Source organism: Alosa sapidissima, chromosome 19, assembly GCF_018492685.1.
Source record: "Alosa sapidissima isolate fAloSap1 chromosome 19, fAloSap1.pri, whole genome shotgun sequence".
NCBI lineage: Eukaryota > Metazoa > Chordata > Actinopteri > Clupeiformes > Clupeidae > Alosa > Alosa sapidissima.
In genome coordinates this window covers 8,955,990-8,967,181 of record NC_055975.1, presented here as the reverse complement: position 1 = coordinate 8,967,181, position 11,192 = coordinate 8,955,990, and the positions used below count along the sequence as shown (strand labels likewise).

Below are 11,192 nucleotides of genomic sequence, written 5' to 3'. Positions count from 1 at the left end.
ACCAAAACAAACTTTTGAATGCTGACTATGCCTATGGCTTTACTAATGACTATGGCTTTACAAATGATCACTGAAAGTGTTTTGAAATGCAAAGCAATTTAAATGTTATAGTGAATATGTTAGGTCACTGACCTGTGACTTGTGTGATACTTAACAAAGCACACAATGAAGTAGACACAGGAACTGATGTTTCAGCCCAAATGGTCAACATGGTAGTGAATTTTACTTTCAAAAGCATGCCAAATAGACTGGTTTGGTCAGGTGATTTTACATCTTGACAGACAGCCCCATGACTATGGCCAGTGTCCATCCCTCATTATACATGAAAAAAGGCCAGATGAGATGAGAGCCATTGCGGATTTGGATGACCTGCTTAATTTCGGCGTATCCATGGCTCTCTGGGCCACTTAAAAAAGCAGTGTAATTTTGACTGGCGGATAATGCCTCAGTCTCAGAGTCTGATTCCCAATGCCACCACTCTCCCGCCTAAAATGGAATAAACATTGGTTTGTCTCTCAGGCTTAGCCTGATGGCGTTGTGCTGAGACTGCTCAATGCAGAGCTCCATTGAGAACAGGTTTAAAGGGCTTGAATGCCTTCTGCTGAGGCAGGCCATCCCACAAGCCGTCCCACTCTATGCAGCCTCTGCGTCGAGGCTCACACCCCCTTTGTGTCCCCCAACAATACTGGCACGAGGGCACCATTAGGGAACCCTCATTGTTCAGCGGCCAATGGGAACCCAACAGTGGGTATGTATGCCCATGCAGTGTGTGTGTGTGTGTGTGTGTGTGTGTGTGTGTGTGTGTGTGTGTGTGTGTGTGTGTGTGTGTGTGTGTGTGTGTGTGTATGAGAGTATGTGTGTGTATGTGTGGGTGTGTAGGAGTGTGTGCAGGGCCAAGGGAATGTTAACATGTGTTAGATGAATGTCTCATTCTTCCAGTTGCAGTGTCCACTGTCCACTCCATAACCAGGTGCGAAGAGACGTCATTAGGAGAGCCAGCCAATCAGAGATTAGCTGTTTGGATTTATGCCAGAGATTTTTAGGCTTCTAAGATCTTACCAGAGTTGGCCAAAGCCAGTTTTTTATCAGCAAGGGAAAAAAAAGTCCATCAGGTGAGTCGTGATGCCGTATACACCGTCTGGCTTTTTCTGCGACCGGTTGATCCGGGAGCGAGAACGCAGAGACGGAGAAGGATCTTTGAGCAAGCCTCTTCGCTTCAGTGGACAGGATTTCACCATCCTCAAGCAGGAGTACATCCAAAAGAAGAGCCTGTTCGAGGATGACACTTTTCCCGCCTCCGTGGAATCTTTGGGATACAAAGAGCTGGGTCACAAGTCCAACAAGGTCAAGAACATCGTCTGGAAGAGACCCAAGGTAGGATGGGCATATATGGGATACATAGTGGTCACAGGAAGGCATGGAGAGACCAGCTGCTTTCCTGTTTGGGGAACTTTCCTGTTGGGGAACTGTGATGTAAGTGTTAGTGAGCTCAAATGGAGCTGATGGAAATCAAGCAAGGAACTATAGGAATCATTCTCACTCCCTGGAGGAACCCTCCTCATTTAGATCATTACGTTTCTGCTAAATGAATAAATATAAATGTAAGGAACTAATAGTAATCATTCTCACTCCCTGGAAGATTTGTACAGCGTAAGCTTTTTCCAATACAGAATTAGATACTTATGGAGATCTAGGCATTCCTACTATAGTTGAAGTAATGCCATATGAAAACATAACATAATGACATTTCAGTGTTGCCCATGTGTTTGGGAGGATTTTCTGATGACATGAGGAACCTGCTAGAAAATATTTTTGGAGATTGAATCTAAATACTTCCCTAAACAGTGGAATATGGCAGCTAAAATGTATTATGGTTTTGTATTATATACCTTGGCCACTAGTGAAATCACAAACAAAGTTTGAAAGTTAAAAAAATGTGTTGAGTTTTCAATTTTAATTTTGGAGGGATTTATGTTGGTACTTTGGCATTTCTTGTGTAATATCTGTTAAGAAAAAGCTTTTATTTTGGGTGGAAGGCCATTTTTGCATTCTTCTTTAATCTAATCATGGATAATTGTGTGGATATCTCGCTCTAATTTCCTATACAAAGACTTAACAAAATAATTTTTTAAACTGTCGATGTAGAATGCTAGATTTTGCAAAATGTGTTACAGTACAGTACAAATAATGCAAAAAAGGAATAAGGAAAGCAAAGAATCTACTTGCATCATAGCCATCACTATCATCATCACTCAAAGGGTTCATCATATTATGGCGCACTGCAGTTTAATGATTTTTTCAAAGAGCTGTATTTGAATTAAAAGTAAAAAATATTTTTTACTTCAATTATTTTGTGTACTGATGTGGTCTGTACTTTCCACAGCAGATTAGGGTGTATTATGGTGTTTTAAAATAATCTCCCTTTTTCTTGTTATTTTAATCTATAAAATAATCACTATAACAGATTAGATGTCCACACTTGTGTGTCAATGGGGAGGTTTTTCAGACTTTGCACCTACAAAAGATAAACAAATGATGTCACTCATTTTAAACTGTCAGGTTCATTTAGGCTAACTCTTGGAAGTATTAACTTGTGCACTTCTAATGCTTTCTTTGATCTTATAGGACATTAGTGACAATCCCCAATTCATAGTGGGAGGAGCCAGCAGAACAGACATTTGCCAAGGAGACCTGGGTAATGGACACACACACACACACACACACACACACACACACACACACACACACACACACACACACACACACACACACACACACACACACACAGACACACAGTGCAGACACTACAACAGTGTCCAGATCAGGTGTAGTGTGTTGATCTCTGATAAGAGAGTAGTGACAGGTGGATGGTGTGGAGCCCAGAATCCAGAGTGACCCAGGTCATCAGGAGGGACAGGCTGCAGCCGAGGCTGGCCAGGCTTCAGTGCAGTTGATGGGACCCAGCCAGACCCACTCTGGGGCCCCTGTGCATGGGCCTCCATAGCTTACTATTCTGGACGGGAATCTAGCCAGCAGCACTTCTCATTGTTCCTGCCATGTGCGTGAAAAATAAAAGGCATCTAAGGGGACAAAGGTGTGGACAGGGCATGCTGCCCCTCCCCACCCTAAAATGAACATTGTCCCCCAGATCAGAGCAGATAGCACCCACCCACACAGACACATGTCCTAGTGTCCACAAAAACACTGATGTCAGCAGGGTAGTGTTCTTTTGACAATCACAGCAAAAGCAGTCCAGATATGAAATATGAAAGCTTTTGACCAATTGTGTGTTTGGAGAGAGAAATGTTGTCAGCTCAGCTGTGAACAATTCTCAGGTATTTCCATGTTTCCACTGTTTGAATAGGTGACTGCTGGCTGTTGGCTGCTATTGCTTCTCTGACACTCAATGAAAAGCTGCTTTACAGAGTTGTCCCACAAGACCAAAGTTTCAGTGATAACTATGCTGGAATCTTCCATTTCCAGGTGAGTGCTGGCCACTGACTGCATTCCTTTGTGATGAAATGACCTCCTCTTGATCTACTCTTTTAGTTCCAATCACTTTTCCACCTCCTATGTTTGCTATAGTTCTGGCGGTATGGTGATTGGGTGGATGTTGTCATCGATGACCGTATCCCCACCTTCAACGGTCAGCTGGTGTTCACCAAGTCTGCCGAAAGGAATGAGTTTTGGAGTGCTCTCTTGGAGAAGGCCTATGCCAAGTGAGCTTTCCCCAGATTATGAAAAATAACAAAGAATTACACTTAGTTGTTATCTGTTCATAGAATTACACTTAGTTGTTTTCTGTTCATAGAATTACACTTTGTTATGTATTTATAGAATTACATGTAGGCTACCCATACATCAGAAGACTGTGACGAGATTTGGGAAAGATTCTTGAAAGATTTTTGAAAGGTCTTTTAACTAATGCCCCCCCCCCCCCCCCCCCCCTCTCTGCTGAATATGGCGATCTTATATTTCTTATAGTGACAATAGCGCATGTTATATATAGCGCATGACAATTAGCACATGAGTATTTTTAGGGATAGTTCACAAATGTATCTACAATCAAAGTATATCCTGTCTCCTTTATGCAGGCTGCATGGCTCCTATGAGGCTCTCAAAGGAGGAAACACCACAGAGGCCATGGAGGACTTCACTGGAGGAGTGACTGAATTCTATGAGCTGAAAGAGGCCCCAAAGGAGCTCTACAAGATCATGAATAAGGCTCTGGAGAGGGGCTCCCTCATGGGTTGCTCCATCGATGTAAGAGTGTTTCTGTAACCACTGTGTTCCAACACGTTCTTTAGCCTACAGCTAAATAATATGTTTTCTGCTCAGTTGGGTGGCATCGATGTAACAGGCACAGATGGATAGCACAGGTGTAGAGGAGTAAAAGTGATGTGTGTTTTTTCCAGTCCCTGGTTCCTGCTCGCTTTGAGACACGCACAGCGACAGGACTTGTCAAAGGACATGCTTACTCTGTGACAGCTGTTGAGGAGGTAAAATATTTTTAAGTATTCATATTTTTAATAATTTCTATGGGAGTGCATTAGATGGTATTGAGAATAATGGCAAATACATTTCCTAATATGCATTGATTTGTGTTGTGAGGCTGTTTCAGCAATACCTTTTTTTGCTGTGCATCACTAATCATGACATATATTTTCATGTAGCATGAGTTATACGTTGTGGCAATGTTTATTTTTTCAGTGTAAGCCGTCCCAGCACAAGGATTCCAAGGTACGTCTGGTGCGTCTCCGCAACCCTTGGGGTCAGGTGGAGTGGAATGGGCCTTGGAGTGACAAGTAAGTCATCAAAAAATTTTTGTTAAGTTAAAGGTTCTAAAGTTGACTATTTTTACTGTTATGTCTACATCATAGTCATTTTATGTCATTTTAGCTCTAAGGAGTGGACCACCATCCCTAAGGCTGAGAAGGAGAAACTTCAGCATCAGAACGCTGAGGATGGAGAATTCTGGTGAGCAAGATGTGAAATAGTATATTCAAATATACTGTACGTCCATGTTGAATTTAATAAGTTCAAGCTGGACTATGTAGCAAACAAGTTCATTCAAACAGGCTTACATTAAAGGCATGCACATATACATATGAATACACTGAAAATGTATACTTAACCATTTAAGATGAATTATGCATTATATTTGAACATCTTTTTGTTACTTAGGATGTCATTTGAAGATTTCAAGAAGAATTACACCAAGATTGAGATCTGTAATCTCACCCCTGATGCTCTGGAGGACGACAAGATCCACAAGTGGACAGTGTCTGTAAACGAGGGCCGCTGGGTGCGGGGGTGTTCAGCAGGCGGCTGTAGAAACTACCCAGGTAAAAACAAGTGCATAAACAGGGATAGACTGAAGTTCAATACTGTAGTTTTTAGATAGCATTTTTTGCCGTCCTAGTAGAATCAAACTTTATGTTTATATTCTTTACATTTAAATTGGACCAACACATCCCCAGTCCCCTTACAGCACAATTTAACATGTGAAGCTTTAGTACCTTACAGGCAGGCTACTCCAGGTACGCAACTGAAGCATTGCAATTAAGGAGGTGGTATACTCCGCCATGCACATTTGCATGTGTCAAATACCCCCCCCCCCCCCCCACACACACACACACACTCCTCCGCATGGCGCAGTGATGATGCATGAGACACAGACGCAGGACTATACCAGGTCTATTAGCTTCCATTATAATCATTAAACCTGGCTACACCAAAAGTGAAAGAGCATTAGACTAGTCTTTTTAAAACTACTTTTATGCTCCGTGAATGGAACGTTTCAGTTATGCGCCTGGTGTAGCCTGCCTCAACCACATATAGATGTCTATGCTAATTGATGTTCCTGTTTAGATACTTTCTGGACCAATCCCCAGTACCGCCTGCGTCTCTTGGAGGAGGATGATGACCCGGAGGACAATGAGATGGCCTGCTCATTCGTTGTGGCCTTGATGCAGAAGAATCGTCGAAAAGAACGCAAGATGGGTGCTAACTTGTTCACCATAGGATTTGCCATCTATGAGGTGCTGTTCCTATAAACTGTTCACTATTTTTTTTCCTTCCAAGAAATAAGCGCAGGATTGGATATTCAGACTAAACAAAGACTTTGACATGTTTGTACTCCCTGTCTCCATAGGTGCCAAAGGAGGTATAGTATTTTGTCTGAGATCATCAACATGTTGTGAGACCTGCCCAGTGTCACGGCTGCCTCAGTGTATGCATATGCCTGCACCATACTGTTTAGTGTCACACCATTCTTTATCTAATTAATTACATTACTTCATGACCGGTTTACTCTGTATCTGCACTGTAAATCACAAACTCCCCTGCTGTCATCCAACCCTGTGCTAGATGCATGGAAATAAACAGCATATGCAGAAGGAGTTTTTCCTGTTCAACTCCTCGAAGGCTCGCTGCAAGTCTTACATCAACCTGAGGGAGGTGACCCAGCGTTTTAGACTGAGTCCTGGGGAGTATGTGATCGTGCCTTCCACCTATGAACCCCACCAGGAGGGCGAGTTCATCCTCCGTGTCTTCTCTGAAAAAAGGAACACCTCTGAGTGAGTGGGGGAGAAGGGAGCATTATGGGTAAACGATGACTATCTTTGGCTTTTAATGGCGCTGATGAGGAGATTTTATCTAGGTGTCTTGCTGTGCTGGGGTGTTTTGAAGTGTTCAATGCTTTCAGATTTCTGTGCATTTATTAATGTATATTCATGTTGATCATTCATGTATATCATAGGCTAGTTATAATGTCATGGTGTATATAGCAGATTTGTAATTAATAAGTTATGTCTATGGAGTAGAACTTTGTGTCTTTGAGGGTGGGAGGAGAGGCGAGGAAAACAAAGTGGGTTGAATAGGGGAAGAGTGCGGGTAAAGGATGCTTCGATTGGGTGTGTGGGGGTGGGGACAAAACCACCAAGGACAAACCATTTTAACGGCGATTTGATTTGTAGACCTGGAAGAAATCGACCCCAGTTCGAAGCTGTAATGGAATCTTTTTTAGGACAAGCGACTTCAGATTTGGGCACGATCTGGTAAACATTCTCTTTCAGTATTGAATTTTCATCTGGGCACACCCAAATTGCCCCAGACGAATGAAGAAATGAGCTACTGTGGATTCATTCACCAGTGAAGTGCTTCCAATGTCAGGATTCTTGGGAAGACACAGATCAAGGCTTCTATCAATTCCTCAGTAATAGAGCAATTGGTGTTTACTAGCATTTTCTTACTGAGGAATTGCCAACATCTCAGCATGGAAGAAATGTTTACGGTCCACTACTGTAAGTGACCCACTGTTGACAGAGTGGACTGTCAACTGAGACAACCAACAGAAACAAGAATGCTACAAGAGAAAAGGCTGAATTCAAAGGAAAATAAGTCTTCAGGATAAAAAAAAAATATCTTTAAATATGCTAACAAATGAGCTTTTCTTCACAGTTCTGTATAAGATAAGGTAGGTGTTGTGATTTGAAGTTGACATTGAAGTAGACTAAAAGTAGTAGTAATTTACAATTGTTCAGGAAGGACACTTTCACATGGTGTTGTGGTCCAGGTGCTTTTGAACCCATGTGGGTTATTATGATGATCACTGTTTTCATTGATCTCTACTTAGGGAGATAGAGAACAGGATCGAGGCTGACCATCCGGTGGTAAGTACCTCCATACACTTAGAATCTTTGCTGATATATATCCTTGAAGAATTAAATATAACCAATGCTTTTAAATATCCTCATTATTCCTTGAATTTCCCCTGGGGATCAATAAAGTATCTATCTATCTATCTATCTATCTATCTATCTATCTATCTATCTTAAAATGTGGAGTTCATTGGGGTGTAACCCTGGACCAAATTCATGAAAAAAAAAACATAAAACATGTAAAAACAAATATAGCAAAAACAACATTGGAAAAGTGTACATTTATGTCCACAAACCATTAAAATACCTCTAGACTCTCATAATGAAGAAAAAAGCATGCTGAGCATGACATCTCACTATTTCTGTATGTCTCCTTCTCACGTGCCCTGCAGCCAGCCCCAGCCTCCGCAGGTGAGGAGAGTGAGGAGGACCAACAGTTCCGGACCATCTTCCAGCAAATTGCGGGGGATGTGAGTACATGGAAACCAGTGAGTGCAGGGGGGACTGTGAGTGTGAGTATGGTGGAGATGGGGCAAGTGGTTACTTAATTTCTGTAGCTATCATACAGTACCTACACTCAGTACTCCTAGATGGACGAGATGCCATCTGTGGTGCACGGTCTTCAAATACACAAATGTGCTATGTCCTTCCACCTCACAGGAAATGGAGATCTCAGCCAATGAGCTGAAGAATGTCCTGAACAGGGTTGTTTCCAAACGTGAGTAAGATGATTCCTTGTTAAATGCTATGCTAATGTGATTCCACGTATTGTTAAACTCTCCACCTTTGCTTCTCTCTTTTCTTTGTCATTCTCTGCTAACAGATAAAGAAATGAACACAGAGGGCTTTAGTCTGGAGAGCTGCCGGAGCATGATTGCCCTCATGGACGTATCCTTTGTATCGAGAACATCAGCTAGCTTTATCTGCGCAGATACTCTATTACAATGAGACTGTCTGCACAGTCAGAGCATACTACGCTGGTGCTACTGATGAGACTAATAAAACTGAAGAAAACACATAAACTTCCAGATGAATCAACATCTCAGTTGTGCTTGGCAGACGAATAATCCTGTTGCACCTCTTATCTGTGATTGGCTTAATGGTTTTGTCTCTTAACCATCTCTATTCAGATGGATGGGACAGGCAGACTTAACCTACAGGAGTTTAGGCATCTGTGGAACAAAATTAAGCAATGGCAGGTATGTATGTGTCTAGCAGCTGCTCACTCATATGGAGTCTTTGGAGTCTCTGGTTTCACTCATCATAATTGTTATTTTGCATTTGCAGGGAATCTTTAAGCATTATGACAGTGAACAGACTGGAAGCGTCAACAGTTATGAGATGAGAAATGCTGTGAATGACGCAGGTTAGACCAGACTGGTCAAACGTTTCCCTCCACTCCACTCACACCTTAAACAATAATAGTATATAACCTTAAGAGGCTGGCAGCAAACGGACTCTAATGGACTTTGTCGTTGTACAGTCATACGTTTTGTATCCCATTCAGGCTTCCGTCTCAACAACCAGCTGTATGACATCATCACCATGCGCTATGCCAATGAGAACATGAACATCGACTTTGACAGCTTTGTTAGCTGTCTGGTGCGGCTGGAGGGGATGTTCAGTAAGTGTGAGCCAGGGGCGGTCACATCTGCTGGACAGCAGGCAGCCTGTCTGAGTCCTAGTACTTTTTTTCTTGTTACACACACTCTAGGTTCTGTAGAAGACCCTAGAAAAAAACATCTTGCGGTGCATAGTAAACGGCCCTAATTTGTTTGATGGGCAAAGTGCAAAGTCTTAAGTCAAAATAAAGCAAACTTAATAATTAGACAAAATCGATTAATTAGACACAATCGATTAATTTAACATCATGGGTAAGACCTCACCCGCAAACATCAATGAGTTAGATCAAAACTTCAACATGCCACAAGCTATAGTTCATGCACGAGAACTTTGCTTATTGATAGACTTTGCGCTTGCCTGCCACTTAAGCCCCTAAGGATTGTTAGCCAGATTGAACCCCTGCTTTGAGCCTGATGCATACACCTTTTCTCACCTTTTCAGGGGCATTCCAGGCCTTTGACCAGGATGGAGATGGCACGATCAGGCTCAGTGTCCTTGAGGTGAGAACACCACCATACATAGAGTAAACACTCTAGATTAGGTTTTACATAGCAGACAATAGATTTATGGTTAGTATTCTGGTTGTAGTATTTATTGATACCTAAGGTCCCCTCTGAATAGTAATAATTATTGTTGCATTCCTTTATTGTTACCTAAAGTCTCCTCTGCATTGTAGCTTAAATGTTATTCCTCATTTTGTATCTGCATTGTAGCTTAAATGTTATTCCTCATTTCGTAAGTCGCTTTGGATAAAAGTGTCTGCTAAATTAATAAATGTCATGTAATAAACATTAAAACATGTTCTTTCTTTCTGTGCATACACAGTGGCTCCAGCTGACCATGTATGCTTAGGCTGGCCCCCAGTGAGCCTCTGGGTATAGAGGTGAGCCACATCTCCTCTCTGCAAGGACCAGACAATGACCTGCCTTTACCTCAACACTCAACGTGCCAGTCAAGCTCAGCAGGACAACATCTCTCTGCACCACACAGTACCTCTGTGTCTTCTGTGTCGAGCATCCTCTAGTTTCTCCTTCTCAGCATGTACCATCACTCATTCATTCACTTAATCACTCACTCATCACTTTTCTTTGACTCTCTTTGGAGTTCTCCCTCTGTAGTAGCACCCTCTCACCACCCATCCATTCATTTGTGGATTGTTTATTTTCTCAGGCACACCACACACATATAACCTCCATTTTATTTTCCTGTCACAATAACATACCTCACCATCCCCTCTACTTAACACCCCCCCCCCCCCAAATAATCTTACACATCCTGTGGGAACTGCTTGACATCTTTTTACCAAAGCTAGATTCCACAACTCTTATACCCATATATTGTTATTTTAGTTTTCTTTTGGTGTCTAAACCCCCTAGGCCCATTTGGTCTCCACACGACCACTCTCTGTGTGTCCTTAAGGAACATGGATGCAGCAGTTATTCCACTCAGGCTAGTGTATCCATCGCATTATTCTTGTGGGAGTGATGTCTTCATTGTCAACATATCCAGCAGTTTTGAACTTTCTCCCATTACTGTAAGTGGATGACGCGCAAAGGTGTAATGACCACACGGCAGCATCCAGGCTTTGCGATTAGGGGAAAGTCATCCGGGCTTTGTGAAAGGAGAGAAAATCACCTAAACATGGAGACAAACGTGGGTTTGGACTTAAAGGCTTCCTGTTGTGGTTTCCTATTAAAAGCTTTGGGTCGAACGAGTGTACTGGATTTTTAACACTTTTAATGAATAACTGTTGTTCTTGGTTGGAGTGGTTCTTACAGAATGCAAAAATGTTTGTTATAGTGTTATTGTGAAACACACTGACTTAGGGGTCTTCATTGGAACCCTCATTTCTGGCAGTGGAAAACATTGTATGTATTCAACATGGCCAAAAAAAAAAAAACTAGCAAA

The 11,192-nt window shown here is 42.1% G+C and overlaps 1 protein-coding gene across 7 annotated transcripts; it reads left to right on the top strand.

Annotated features, from left to right (window-relative positions):
* The first annotated feature begins 17 nt into the window (after positions 1 to 17).
* On the top strand, positions 18 to 10,995 carry capn3a (calpain 3a, (p94)). 7 transcript variants are annotated; one of them, XM_042071300.1, is made up of 21 exons: positions 18 to 1,374; positions 2,626 to 2,695; positions 3,365 to 3,483; positions 3,586 to 3,719; positions 4,095 to 4,263; positions 4,416 to 4,499; positions 4,711 to 4,805; positions 4,900 to 4,977; positions 5,185 to 5,345; positions 5,872 to 6,041; positions 6,155 to 6,166; positions 6,370 to 6,578; positions 7,637 to 7,673; positions 8,054 to 8,131; positions 8,322 to 8,379; positions 8,485 to 8,549; positions 8,792 to 8,860; positions 8,949 to 9,027; positions 9,169 to 9,285; positions 9,726 to 9,784; positions 10,110 to 10,995. In XM_042071300.1, exons 1-21 carry the CDS (start codon positions 1,123 to 1,125, stop codon positions 10,134 to 10,136), a joined length of 2,142 nt encoding a protein of 713 aa, XP_041927234.1. In that variant the 5' UTR covers positions 18 to 1,122; the 3' UTR covers positions 10,137 to 10,995. The 7 variants fall into 7 exon arrangements, with proteins under 7 accessions (XP_041927234.1, XP_041927233.1, XP_041927231.1 ...); XM_042071299.1 differs by having other exon boundaries at positions 9,145 to 9,285; XM_042071297.1 differs by having other exon boundaries at positions 8,054 to 8,149; positions 9,145 to 9,285.
* Positions 10,996 to 11,192: the final 197 nt, after the last annotated feature.

Coding starts and splice junctions, on each gene's coding strand:
- capn3a (XM_042071293.1), top strand. CDS start 1,123: ATGCCGTATACACCGTCTGGCTTTTTCTGCGACCGGTTGATCCGGGAG. Junction 3,720..4,094: donor TTGGAGAAGGCCTATGCCAA/GTGAGCTTTCCC, acceptor TCCTTTATGCAG/GCTGCATGGCTCCTATGAGG. Junction 7,674..8,053: donor TCGAGGCTGACCATCCGGTG/GTAAGTACCTCC, acceptor CGTGCCCTGCAG/CCAGCCCCAGCCTCCGCAGG.